Source organism: Oreochromis aureus, linkage group 23 (assembly GCF_013358895.1).
Source record: "Oreochromis aureus strain Israel breed Guangdong linkage group 23, ZZ_aureus, whole genome shotgun sequence".
NCBI classification, from domain to species: domain Eukaryota; kingdom Metazoa; phylum Chordata; class Actinopteri; order Cichliformes; family Cichlidae; genus Oreochromis; species Oreochromis aureus.
The window spans coordinates 17,788,916-17,803,080 of NC_052963.1; the positions used below are offsets into that span (position 1 = coordinate 17,788,916).

At 41.4% G+C, this 14,165-nt stretch overlaps 1 protein-coding gene across 2 annotated transcripts in view; it reads right to left on the reverse strand.

The window, feature by feature from the left end:
- Positions 1–1,363: 1,363 nt before the first annotated feature.
- LOC116312248 (sodium/potassium-transporting ATPase subunit alpha-1-like) overlaps positions 1,364–14,165 on the reverse strand; it is a 53,972-nt gene continuing 41,170 nt past the window's right edge. For both annotated transcript variants that reach the window (XM_039607271.1, XM_039607270.1), the window contains 22 exons: positions 13,757–13,867; positions 13,092–13,151; positions 11,100–11,201; positions 10,860–10,961; positions 10,653–10,766; positions 10,264–10,398; positions 9,909–10,026; positions 9,527–9,795; positions 9,127–9,435; positions 8,376–8,510; positions 7,474–7,666; positions 7,210–7,385; positions 6,987–7,123; positions 6,238–6,388; positions 5,986–6,154; positions 5,743–5,897; positions 5,517–5,640; positions 4,597–4,742; positions 4,333–4,463; positions 4,076–4,177; positions 2,980–3,071; positions 1,364–1,536 (listed from right to left, as the gene is read on the reverse strand). In XM_039607271.1, the coding sequence (XP_039463205.1) occupies positions 1,508–1,536; positions 2,980–3,071; positions 4,076–4,177; positions 4,333–4,463; positions 4,597–4,742; positions 5,517–5,640; positions 5,743–5,897; positions 5,986–6,154; positions 6,238–6,388; positions 6,987–7,123; positions 7,210–7,385; positions 7,474–7,666; positions 8,376–8,510; positions 9,127–9,435; positions 9,527–9,795; positions 9,909–10,026; positions 10,264–10,398; positions 10,653–10,766; positions 10,860–10,961; positions 11,100–11,201; positions 13,092–13,151; positions 13,757–13,786 (2,979 nt within the window). In that variant the 5' untranslated portion in view covers positions 13,787–13,867 and the 3' untranslated portion in view covers positions 1,364–1,507. The remainder of the gene's footprint in view (positions 1,537–2,979; positions 3,072–4,075; positions 4,178–4,332; positions 4,464–4,596; positions 4,743–5,516; positions 5,641–5,742; positions 5,898–5,985; positions 6,155–6,237; positions 6,389–6,986; positions 7,124–7,209; positions 7,386–7,473; positions 7,667–8,375; positions 8,511–9,126; positions 9,436–9,526; positions 9,796–9,908; positions 10,027–10,263; positions 10,399–10,652; positions 10,767–10,859; positions 10,962–11,099; positions 11,202–13,091; positions 13,152–13,756; positions 13,868–14,165) is intronic.

The window sequence follows — 14,165 nt, forward strand, 5'->3', positions numbered from 1 at the left end:
CCGAGAAAGGGTGGGCTAAATCTTACTCAACTTCTCATTTTTGTTCCCACTGTAGCTCGTCTTCTCCTTCCCTCTCCCTTCCAACTGTCCTAAAACCGTTTTTCGGCTTCTGTTTTTGATTAATTTCATCTGCAGCGTTATTCGTGCGAGCGGGCACTGTCTCAGGTTGTGTGTGCTTACCTCACACAGTGAAAGGCAAGATAGTGAGAGACACAGAGATAAAGCAACAGCTCCAAAGGTCAAAGTACAGCTCTGAAGGTGACTGATTGCCCAAAGCTTGAATAACAAAGACTGAAAGTAAAGTACCAAAAAAAGAAAAAAATTGAGAAGCTGATTAAAACTGACTGACTTTTATCCTGCGAGGGCGCGGGAGATAGAGGGAGAACAAAACCGCTACTCAAAGCAATGATAACATGTGGAATGCAAAGGGAGTAATCCACTGAGCCTGAAGCTCAAAACAACCCCCCCTTTGAAAACGAAAAAAAAATCTAATTTGAAAGTGTTTTGAGATTAAAATTTTTAGCTATCTCTTGCAAACTTGGCCAAAGTTGAATGGAAAAGTGAATTTAATTGGTGAGGTCGATACGCTTAACAGCAACCAAAAGGTTTGCAGCTGCCACTGGAATCCCCACCTCAGCATTCCTGAGGTTAGCAAAGTCTAAAGTAAAGCCATAAAGTTTTAACTGACAGGGTTTCAATGAATGATTAAGCAACATAATGTGCCTGCAATACTCCGTGCCCTTGAACAGAGCGATCACTGGCTGCTGACTTCTTAACTGAATGACAGTCCCTGTGAAGCAAATGCACTGCCCAAAGGTTTTCAGCACTAGTGCTCACAGAGCCACGGTGGAACTGAAGGACACCCGTGACCCCCGATGTCCCTTATGGAACCGACACGTGCCGTTAACGTAACTGAAACTTTAGCTGTGAGGATTAAGGGCTGTCCTTGATGGCTGGCTGGTGGGGGTTGTTGGATGTGTTTGTAGTAAACTTACGACTGTTTATAGTCACTCAACTATTGCAGGGTGGGGGTGGGGGGTTAGCAACGGAGGGGGTGGGATCTTGCACAACACTAGGGGGGCGTGGGGGCGGGTGGGGGACACATGGAAAATCTCAGAAATGAACATAAGGGCTTGTAATGAATGATTAGGCAACATGGTGGCCAAGAAATACTCTGTGCCCTTGAGCAGATAAAGTGATCTCTTGACTTGTTGTCAGACTGTTAGAAACAACAGAAAAAAGGCTGAAATGTCACTCTCTGTTTGAGGCGTCCTTCTATTAAACTCCTGTCCCTAAATGATGAGATAACACCACATTTACCAACGAGGAAAGCCTGGACAAAAGTAACCACCATGCAAGCAGCATCAGTGCACAGTATTTATGTTTTATTGAAAGCGCCACACAAACATCAACATAATCTGACTATGATTTGTTGTGTTAGCGGTCTAACATCTCAAACATAGGTGTAGCATATGAAACACTCCTGTGTCCCATGTATGGCGCTGGCTCAGTAGTATGTCTCTAGCTCCACCCAACCTAGAAACCAAAGGAGACGCAATTAGGAACGTCGCTTTGGTCACATCTCGCCTCACATGCACCAGGGTTGACAGACTGGTGCACTGAAAAAACAAAAGCCGTGGTTTCAACAAGCTCGCACTCGATCCGTTAGTTTTGTTGGCAGCGATCAAAAGAAAAGAGACTCGACTTGGAGGGGTGAAGATATATGTTGAATTTTGGCCAAATGCGGCCACGGCTTTGGTGACAATGCTATTAGAAGATGTACCCTGCAGGGGCGGGAGGGGCTGTGTCACTTTGGTCTCACAGATGCTGATGAGATGACATCATCAGTGAGGCCATAAATAATCAGCCTGGGATGAAATGACTAAAAGGATCACAAGACACTGCCGTGACCCTGTAGCTCAGAAGCTATGAGTGGAGTTTCATGTAAATGTAATCCGGTAACACTGACCTAACATGTCTCATGTGTTAGTCTAAATGTTAACTAGACGGACATCCTAAAAAATATCCAAATACTTCTGGTGGAAAGGCCAGGAATGTAGTGTGTTTGGTGACGACTGTATGGGATTTGGGATATAATAAATAATAACGAGTAAATAAAATTAAATAAAAAACTTGAAAATTAAACACACATATTTTAATGCACTGTTGTCCCACTTATCCACCCGTGTTGCTTTGGTGTGAACGGCCACTTTTAGAGACATCAGCTTCACAGATGTGTACCTTGCTTAAATATAATGTAACTATTACCTGTTATTAATTCCACCAACTTTGTTCTGGTCAGAGTATCATAATAAAAATCCTTAAAAATCCTTGATGTGGGCAGTTTAATGCAGGAACAATTCCCATCAACTGTATGACTGTGCAGGAGAAAGAGTACATCTACTGATCACGGAGGGGCTTTTAACTGCAGCAGCTTGAGAGGACGTAAACATAAATGGTTCCCACCCCCTCCCACCCCACCAACAGCTGAGCTTTAATGGCAGCCAGCTGATGGACTCCTTTGTTTCAGTGGATGTGGTTCAGTAGTATGAAAATAGTTCCCACATGAAACTGAACAAAACAAGGTTTGTAGAGTTTTTGAGCAACCAGGTCCTGATTACAGGAAGGATACATCTGTGCCACTGGCACAACAAGGAAAATGCTGTTTAGCTTCATGACATTTAAGAGAATGGAGACATTTCCACAGCCTATACTGTATCACCAAATCTGAGCACTACAGGCCCAAGTTAGAGTTTGCAGTGAACTATTCCTTTAAGTAGCAGGCTCGTCAAAGCGCTTGATCATTTCTCTTCAAATTTGGATGTACAATGGATTTTAATGCAAAACAGCACATTTTGTGCTTCTGATTTCTCATCTGGGTAAAAATGAGTTACACGCCACTGCATTCAGATTAAAATGCAGAGACAAAACGGGGGTCCTGGGTGTTAAAAAACGTAGCAGAGTTAGTGAAGCTCTTACCTCCTGGGTTTCGTCTGAGGATATATCTTCTGGCTTCATCATAAAGGAAGATGAGGAGGGAGTAGGGGAAGGCACAGAACCACCACAATGGCCTAAAGGTAAGGATGGACAGTCAGGTTGAGTTACATGGCAAAAAAAGCAAAACAAAACATAAGCACACTCCTCTCTTTTCTGTCAGGTTCTCTAAAAGCACATGAAAAGCTTTGGGGGTGAGCATTAGGCTGCGGAGAACCGGCTATTAGACTGAATTCAGAAGCCGTTAAAGCAAAACGAGGCAGAGAAATCTGAGGACTCTGGGTTGAGGACATATCCTGTTGATGCGTTCATCTCTTTGAGAGTGCTCTCTGGCGACGCTAACCAGGCTGCTGAAAGCCCACTAATGCAAAGGCCTGAAAACAAATCCACAAAACTTCTCTGGGATCTTTTTGTTATGGTTTTGTGCTTATTTCAGTGTCCTAAAACTAGAGCAGCTATCGACATCTATATATATACAGAGGTAAAGAAAGAAATAAAAAAAAGAGTAAAACAATCAGAAATAGGGACTGCAGACAGAGAATAAGAAACACAGATTATTTAAACACCAGAAGACACCCAAAGAAACAGGTGAGTGGGTAAGTTAGGGAAGAAAAAGGGACAGAAGTACAAGAAAAAGATGAATAATGAATAGATGGCAAAGGAAAGTAGCGTGTGAACTCTTGAGCTAATGAGCCTAACGTGTCCTCACCGCTTTCTTTTGTTCTCTTTTGGGCAAAGAAACTCTTTAGTAATAGCAGCTCTTGTGCTTCGCTCTGCCTCTGAAGTGGAAATTACAAGTGAGACTAGATAATAGCCGTCTTATTTTCAACGAGAAGATAAAGCAAGATGACACCACTGAATTAAACACAACAAGATCAACACTTTACCAGTGGATTGTCTTGTGTTCATGAGTGTCTTTGCATAAATGAAGATGGCAAAGAAAACAGCTACAAGATTAACAGCGGAAGAGCAAAAGAGTGAGCTTTATGAAAAATTATTGAATTCTAAGGGTGTTTTCCTGCATTCCTGATATTACTGGATGAAAAAGAAGAGCACAAGCTTGTCTGTGCGCTTGACTCACTTCATAGGGTACATTCTTAGGGCAACATCCATGCCCGGGCAGTATGACAGGAAGGCAGCCAGAGCCGTCTCCTCAAAGAGCCCAAAGATGAGGATGTGGTTCCTGTGGGGAAAAAAAATGTCAGGATTACCAAAACACTGGTGAATATTCTTAAATGTTTTAAAATCAAGCATGATATTTGGGAGGTCATTAAACTTTGACTTTAACGGCGCTGTAAGTCCCTCCCCGAGAGTTTTTGTGTCTCGACATATACGTACGTCATTCCTTGCTTCCAAATGGAGTTCCTCCTGGTCTTACAGATGATCAGATCGGCCCACTGGACGATCACAATGCTTGTGAAGAAAGCTGTGTGGCAGGTGAACTCTACAATCTTTCTGCGCTCATATGTCTAGTGCACAAAAAACAAAGTGATAAGCTTAGAAAGTTGGCCTTTTCGAGCACTGAAACTTAAGTGAACTACACAATAAAGCTGAATAATTCTCACAGTTCAGAGTACATGTAGTATTATTACTGTGACTGACCCATTCCTGTCCATAGCTGTCTTCCAGGTCATTTACATATTTGTCATCCCACAGCACTCTCAGTCCTATCAGGTCCATGGGGAGGAAACCATTTTCAGCCAGGATGACAAAATATGTGAAGAAGCCAGCTGTGGCCTGCATCATACCTAACAGGAGAAAAACATCAGGAAACTTCAGGAAATGCAGATTGTATTGATTTTTCTTTTCACATTCTGGAACCTTTGGCGTCTAAATGGTTGCCCAGAGCTCGATGGTCCACGACTACTTTTGAACACAAGGTGATTGCACAGGTCAGCTGATAGGAGGCAACCTTTCTGCAAACAGTCGTTCAGTCCGACTTGGACTAACTGCGGTCACTCTCAGAGGGATTGTTGAAGGTTTGCAAATAACTGCTGCAAGAGATATGTATTTTTCAGTGATTTATCACGGTTACAGTTTTGATGTAACTGCCAACTTGTCCCCATTCAATCTCAGACTGATTGCACATTGAATCTGTTTTATGGTTACACTTGTGGCAGGTTTTAGTGACAGTGTTATGTTTGACAGTCTCATTTTTTCTGTTGTTTACTGTGTTGTGCAATTTACTGGTTAAAAAGGGTGATCACAATACTTAGCATACTGCAATATGTAAAAAAAAAAACACACACACACACAATAATGTTGTATTGTGAGTGAAGTACTGTGATAATATCATAACCTGGGGTGTGTGGCAATTCCCATGTCTATCAATAGCTCGCTCTTCACTACACAATTGCATTTTGGATAGAGCATTCAAATGCATTTTAAGTATATAGAAAATGCCCAAATAGGCAGAAGAGTTTTTGAAAAATTATGTCATGTTGAATGTACAGAATTCTCAAGTCCTGCCACACAAATATGGATACAATGTAGTTAAAGATAATAAATAAATCATGTCTTACCAATCTGTCCGTAGGATATACTGATGAGCCTTTCATTCACTAGCTTGTCTGTTTTGGGGTTTCTGGGCTGTCTCTTCATGATGTCGCTCTCAGCTTTCTCATAAGCCAGGGAGATGGCAGGGACCTGCAAAACCACAAGTCAATAAATAAATCCATGAACTTTCCACCCATATTTGTGTTCATTTGAACCTCTCTATAGACCAGGATGAAGAGCCAAACAACTCACCATGTCAGTTCCCAGATCAATACAGAGGATGGTGACGGTTCCCAGGGGCAGAGGGATGTTGGCGATGATGAAGAGGAGGAAGGGTGAGATCTCGGGGATGTTGCTGGTCAGAGTGTAGGCGATGGACTTCTTCAAGTTGTCAAAGATCAGACGGCCTGAACAAAGTTATTTAGCAGATTCAGTCATGCTTCGTATTTTGTATTTCCAGATTTCTGCAGGTGTAGGTCTTGATATAGATCTTACCTTCTTCCACTCCAGTGACAATGGAGGCAAAGTTATCGTCCAGCAGGATCATGTCAGCAGCCTGCTTGGAGACGTCAGATCCAGCGATACCCATGGCGACACCAATGTCAGCTTTCTTCAGAGCTGGAGAGTCGTTCACACCATCACCTGTCACGGCCACAATGGCTCCCTGGACAAGGAAGAACATGTTTCTACAAGTTCCAAACAAACTATTTGTCAAACTGTGTCTGTGAGAATCCCTTCGGTGCTCACCTGTCTCTGGCATCCTTCCACAATGATCAGTTTCTGTTGAGGGGAGGTCCTAGCAAATACAATTTCTGTGTGGTGCTTCAGCACATCGTCAATCTGCTCTGTGGTCATGTCTTTTAGCTCACCACCGTGGATGACGCAGGCCTTAGCATCCCTGAAGAAGAAATTACAACAGCATTAGTACAACAGTAGGGTATCATCAGGAGATTAGATCAAGACATTCGAAAAAGTAAATCATGTAAAAACAATGGTACTGTCAGCAAAAAAAAGTGTTCTATAACTTTGTTACCTAATAAAATGTTGGATCCTCACTGCAGATAGTGAATCACAACTTTTTTTTCAGTATTTATTTAATCCGACAGAATGTTATGTCATATTTTGTCAACAAAGGTTTTATGAGTTTAAAAGACAACCCTAACCCTGCAATAGCACTAAGGACGATAGTAATTTTAGCGTGCTTTAACGTGAACACACACACACACACACACTATAACTTGTTGATGAAGAAAAGGCAAAGCCACCAGCTAAGCATCACACCAAGATTTAATAGATGCGAATTAATGGTAAAAGCCTTTTTGGCTGTGGAGCAAGCAGGACCTCTGATAAACAGAGTTAATTTAATTTAGCACTTTTTGCAATTTCAAGCAAACTTTAAAGCTGTACCATTAAAGAGAGAAACATTTTGAACAGTTCTCACTTGTGCTCAAGAAATTGTCAAAGCTACTTCAATAAATCTTTGAAAGAGAACTAACCTAGGGTTGACCTCTGAAACTGGAATATTTAAGCGGGCAGCAATGTCTTCAACAGTCTCATTGCCTTCTGAGATGATACCCACACCTTTAGCAATAGCCTTGGCTGTAATTGGATGGTCACCTGTGACCATGATGACCTGAGAAACAAGAGATGAGAATAAATTTTAGTATTTTGTGGAAAAAAAATAAAATAAACATCTGGTTGTCCAAAAAGTTAGCATACCTTGATTCCAGCACTCCTGCATTTACCAACAGCATCAGGCACAGCAGCACGAGGAGGGTCAATCATGGCCATGAGTCCGACGAAGCACAGGTTCTCAGTGGGGAAGTTCACTTCATCAGTATCAAAAGCAAATCCCTCTGGGAACTGGTCATCAGGCAGGTGATACTGGCAGAAACCTGAACAAGACACAAAGAAAAAACTTGAAAGATTCCCCTATGCTAGCTAAAATTTAAATATACAGATAGTGAAGTAGGCTAGCTGTACCCAGTACTCTCTCTCCAAGGCCTCCCAACTCAACATAGGCATTATTGAAAGAGTCTTTCATCTCATCATCCAGAGCCTGCTCTTTGCCCTGAAGCATGATGGTGGAGCAGCGATCCAAAATCCTCTCTGGAGCTCCTTTCATCACCAGCAGATGCTTGGTTTCCCCAGGTGTACTGTTCTTATGGATGGAGAGCTGTGGGACAGCAGAGAGGCTGGATTTAAATGCAGATTTAAGTGATTTATGCAAAATTAAAATACAGTATTACTCCGAACCGTTTGATAACTGTTTTTTACTAAATTAGACAAAAACATTTTAATTATATCCCCAACTACTAGAGTCGGGTAAGTCAAGTGTTACTGCTAAAAATACTGTTGTTAAAATTAGACTGGAATAAAATATATATATGAAATATAGGCATGGCTTAGTGCCCTGAAAAGTAAGTCCATGCAATGTACTCTGGTCAGCAGGGGGTGACTCCCCTGGCTGAAAGAAGTAGTATGATGGTATAAATGTATGAGGATGTTACAGTAATTTTCTTCTGATTTATGACTTCAGTGACTACTGAATAGTTTATCATCTAAATCTGTAGTTTAGGTTTTATTTAATTCAATGTGATATTCCTTTTGTAAATCAAAGCCACATTTATACTGAAATAGAAAATAAAGCATAAAGGGTAGCTAGCCTGAGCTAGGGGGGATGTGCAGCATCCCCCCCATCACGTCCAGTTTAAGGAAAATCAAGATCGGGATAGTCTTAATTCTAAAGTTAAGACTGTGAAATAAGACTTAACAAACCAAAGGACAATTCTTTCTGCAACTTTATAGTAGTGTGTTGTCTACAGACAACACACTTTTTTGATATAAACATTTAACGGCTTTAACACACTGTGTGGATGGTTTACCTGATATTTGTTTGTGGAATTGAAAGGGATTTCAGCAATTTTGGGGTATTTGTCTCTCATTCCACTGACAGATCCGCAGCACAACTCAATACACTTCAGCAAGGCGGCTTCTGAGGCATCACCAGCGACATTTCTCTGTAAATTTAAGGTCAAGACAGAGTTAGTAAAATAGGTTCATCATCACATCGCATGCCTTCTTTATAACAATATATTGAAAATGAGAACCGATGTGTACACAACTGTATTTAGGTAATCTGTTGGTGAGTTACATAAGATATATGGCAATCTCATGCTTGTGGATGTCATTTACCAAACTGGATAGATGATTATGAAGACTGTGACTCAGACTAAGACTATTTTATAGCTGTATACTTAAAACAGCCTTTAATTATCTTGAGTGGTTTCATAAAGATTTGTAGTGCTGTTTGGCTGCATTTGTATCTGGTTGAATCCCAAAAATCCCAAGCCAAGTGATAATACTGCAGGACTTTCCACATAGTCACTGATTCCCAGTATTCAATGAGTATACTATCAAACTCAGCAAAAAGGGGTAATAAGCTTTGTCCTTGTGTACAACCAAGAGTATGAGGACTTGTTACATGGAAAACAAATGTTTCAGATTTTTTCCTTCAGATGGATTATTTGTGTGGGAAATTATCTGGAGTGTTTCTTGATGTTCACGATGGATGAACCAGAGCACAATAGGTTTTGCTTGGTAACCAGAACAGTTTTAAAGATGAAGATTTCTCACCTTCAGAATGGGAATGTTGCTCTGGTCAGCCAGGAAGACGGCACGGTTGCAGAGTCCGGCAATTCTGGACAGAGCAGCCCAGGTGGCAGAGCTCCTGTCAAAAGAGGTACCGCTCTGGTTCTCAGTGGTGTCGGCCTCATGGATCTGGTTGTCAAACCACATGTGAGCCACAGTCATTCTGTTCTGGGTCAGGGTGCCGGTCTTGTCAGAACAGATGGTGGAGGTGGAGCCCAGAGTCTCGACAGCTTCCAAATTCTTCACCAGGCAGTTCTTCTTGGCCATACGCTTAGCAGTCAGGGTCAGACACACCTACAGACAATTTAGGTTTTTAGAACCACAGTCTTTTTGTATCAATAAATATAAGGTATTTCAAGAGAATGCCATAGACACAAGAACTCACAGTGACAGTAGCCAAGAGACCTTCTGGCACGTTGGCGACAATGATACCAATGAGGAAGATGACAGCCTCCAGCCAGCCATATCCAAGGATGAGAGAGAGGATGAAGAAAGTTACTCCCAGGAAGACGGCCACTCCAGTGATGATGTGGATAAAATGCTCGATCTCAATGGCAATGGGAGTTTTTCCGCCCTCTAGACTGGAAGCCAGGGTGGCGATACGGCCCATGACGGTATTATCACCAATGTTGATGACGACTCCTCTGGCTGTGCCTGGAAAGAGAAGACAGACTGAGTCCACTGACATTTCATTTGGTTTTGACGTGAGATCATCAAGCTTATGTTTCATTTAATTAGACAGATACATCAATTCTTTGTGTCTGTACCTTCAACACAGTTGGTGGAGAAGAAAGCAATATTCCTGGTTTCCAGTGGGTTTTCATTGGAGAACTCTGGAGATCGAGTCTGGGGCTCTGATTCACCAGTCAGGGAGGAGTTGTCCACCTGAGGAATGAAAAAAACAAATGAAACAAACATACATAACAGGTTCAGCAATCAGCTGTCATTAGGTGATGCACAAGGATGGAGGGCTGAGCTTGATTCTGCCCCACTTCAACAATGTCCAATTACTCAAAAACTATTATACATACAATAAGATTTATAAAAATAAAACACTAGCTGTCAAACCCACGCTCTACAAAAATGTATGGTGTGATTAACACAAGTATTTGAGGTAAAGACCTTGCAGCCTTGAGCAGAGACGACTCTCAGATCAGCAGGAATTCGATCTCCTCCTTTCACCTCCACTAAATCTCCGAGCACCACCTCTTCAGCGTTGATGCTCTTCTTCTCGCCATCACGGATAACCAGGGCTTGCTATGAAATCAAAGATATTTTAGGGAATACATCAAATATACCCAGATATGTCAAAAGACACATGAGTATATATTTTTATTCCCATCAACAAAAAGTCAGATGAGTGATGGTAAAAATGTATCATCAGTGTTGTAATGCTGATGAAGAAACACTACTCCTTAGAATTGTGCAACTAGTACCGCTGGTTGAAAAAAATTATAGAAAAAACAGTGTGTATAAATGAGCTGTTACATTAGCTTTTTTGTGTGTCTCACCTGTGGGACCATGTTCTTGAAGGACTCCATGATCTTGGAGCTCTTGGCCTCTTGATAGTAGGAGAAGCAACCGGTGATGATGACGACAGCAGAAAGCACAATACCTAGGTACAACTACATGAAGAGAGAAGACACAGTTAGGTCGTCTTTTGTGTTATACATTATTTATTTAACATACAGCAATCTAGTTGAAGACTTTATTGTTACGTTATCATTTGCAGGTTCATCTTCTGAGGCAGCCTGGATACTGTAAGCCAAAAAGCAGAGGATGGCACCAATCCACAGCAGCATGGAGAAACCACCAAACAGCTGGAAACAAGAGGAAATAACCATCAGTCTTTGCTGGTTTTACTAGTTGACAGTGACTCAAACTAATTTTGCATTTCTACTATTTGGATAGTCCACCACAGGTTTGTGGTTTGCAAGGGGAGGATGTTTGACTCCTACCTGTTTGCAGAACTTGACCCATTCAGGCGTCGTAGGAGGAGGTGTGAGGGCGTTGGGGCCATCTCGGGCCAGGATCTCTTTTGCTCTGGATGAGGAGAGACCCTAAAAAGAACCATAAAGGTAAGAGGAAAGGTTAGGCTGTGTAAAACATGATATGAAAATATGTGATTCCAGTTTTTTCCCTGTTCCTAAATAGGTTTTAATCTTTGTTGACTTAAGGACAAACATAATAAAGAACAAGAACATTTCAGTTTAATACGTACAGCGTTTAAACCCAAAGACATGGTGGATTAGGGCCTCATGGAAAACCAAGAAGAAAAAAAACCAAGCACGGGACGAAATACCTCAGTAATCTTAAAATTACACCTTCCTCTCCGTAGGAAGAGACAACAAGAGAAATGCTTGCTTATGGGAAACCAAGTCTTGTAATTAACAGTGAGACTGAAGAATACCAAGTGATCAGGTTTTAGCTTTTTCTATGAAATCCTCTGAAGAAATACTGGGAATTTTTTCATTACTATTTTCTTTGCTGGCAGTGTCAATAAACCTGGTTTCCCTGTATGAGTTAAACTGTTCAGACAGGTCAGATTCCAGGACATAATCAGCCTCAAGCAGTGGTTCGGTGGGTCTGTATTGGTGTGTGAAAGTGGATTCTGTGTTTTTATCTGTAGCTTGATGAAGATCACATGCAGCTACATTGAATAGTATCCAAGTCTGCCTTTTGTAGTGTGGTATGTATTGATACTTTAAAGGTCCAGTCCACCATCTGTCTAACCTGTTAATGTAACTGCCTGTAACTTCACTTGAGTTGTTTAAAAAAATAAAATAAAAAAAAATTTCTTCTTCATTTCCACAACTAATCTGGGACTATAAAGACAACGTATTTTGTTTGTGCCACTTGTGGCATTAAAAAGAGTCCAGAAGCAAAGCCTGGGATAGGCTCCACCCTCCTGACGACTGGTTAGACAGAAAAGAATGGATGGATGTTACTTTACAGAGAAAATATTCCTCAACCAGCTTTTATTGGAATGAATGAAGGCATAAAGCTAATTACACCTAGGCTAAAGAAACAAATAGCTGCCACACGGCCCATGACTCAAACTCAGGCTCCTTCTGTCCATGTGTCAAAGCATCCTTGGGCAAGAAACTGAATCCCAAATTTCCCCCCGATGCAGCTATCTGAGTATGAACATGTTGACATGTTAGATAAAAGTGCTTAGTATAGATATAAACAATGTATTAATGTGTGTGTGTGATTGGGTGAAAGCAGTTTGAGTGCCCCTATTAAGTAGAAAGGTGCTATATAACAGTGTTTCCCAACCAATGTGCCGTGAGAAATTATCAGGTGTGCCGTGGACGATTACCTGGTTCCACCTGATTAGTACTCTAAGCGTCCGGTGTGCGTAACGGGCAGAACAATTACATTCTCTCCCACTAGAGGGCAGTACACCTACCTGCTCTAATTAAATGAGTTGCCAACTGCCAGTAAAACACAAGAAGACGAAGAAGAAATTACATAATACTCATGCTATGATTGAGACGACGCAGCACGTAGTAGCAATAGATAAATATTTGAAAAGAAAAAGTAGTCAATCTGAACTGGGTCCTGGAGTACATTCCGACCCAGATGAAGGTCCTAGCATGAGTAGTGTTCAGAACAAAGCAAAAAAAGTATACTGGGGACAAACCGAACCGATTCCGCTATGTCTGGTGAAAAATGATCAATATGCTTTTTGTGACAATTTTTTTGGGTGGTGTGCCGTGTGAGTTGTCTAATGTGAAATATGTGCTGCGGTTCCAAAAGGTTAAGAAACACTGCTACATAAGTACCAGTCCATTTACCAAAGCACACTAAACTGTTGCCTGTCCTTAGCCATGTGCTTATAACCTCATGTTGGACTGTGAAATCCTCCTTGACCCGTGGGATTATCTTCTAAAAAAAAACACACTTCTAAAAAACTAGACACCCACGCGCCCGTCTGGAGTGCTCACCCTGGTTAGGTCAGTTCCATATTTCCTGATTAGTTCTTCCAAGGTTAACCTGTGATCATCCTATTGAGAGAGCAGGAGAGGAAAAACAAAGAGATTGAAAAACATTGAGTAAAACAAGCCAAAATCCCACAGGCAGGCATGCATTTTATTATATGTGTTTTATTATGTGAATGTAGCAGCAGAATAATGCTGTCCATGTATATACTGTTTGCGCATGAAGGATGAGTTGATTAGATCTAAGAAACCACAGAACACAACAACAACAGAGCCTCTCACTCACTCAGCATTAAAAACCAATCTAGATAAACATGACTTAGAAGGTAATTATAGCTGACAGCATCTTAATAACATGGGAGTGTACGTTCACCAGTGTAAGCAGCAATCTTCATGAAATATAGCTCAGACACCTACATCTCATGTGACCAGCAATGAGGCCAAAGCAGAGGTTTGCCTCAGCCATGACTGCATCATTGCTGTGGCCACTGGCAATGACTGAGTGTCATTAAAGTTCATGAAAATCTATTCAATGCCTTTTTCTTTCTGTGACACATAAAACTATTTAGCAATAGTTTTGCACGCTTAAAATTCTAATTGTTCTTACACGATATCAAGCCAGTCAAGTTACAGATGATTACAGAGTGGCTACACGTGAGCTGAGTACTCACCAGGTCCACTTCTTTCTTCAGCTCATCCATGTCCTTCTTCTTTCTAGCCTTCTTGCTTTTCTTTCCTCCATTTTCTGACGTTGCTGCCAGTTTGTAGTTATCCTTTCCTCTCTGGGGAGAAGAAAGTGGCACAAAATGGGGCATTAATAAGACTGAACATATGTGGAGGGAAATTGCCCCGAAGCTTCCACTTCTGTTGTGCAAAAGTAAGAGCAGAAAGTCAGGTCAGCCATCCTGTTCAAACATGCTCTGACACCGGTGTTAAAAGCTGTTAGAAGAGCGAAATTCTTTAATCTGGATGTCTGGATCCGGATAATCTCGGGTTTATAATGCTGCCAAAGCTGTAAAAGTACATTTAAGTTAGAAAAAGAAGAATTCACATTAACACGCAACGACAAATTGAACCCTG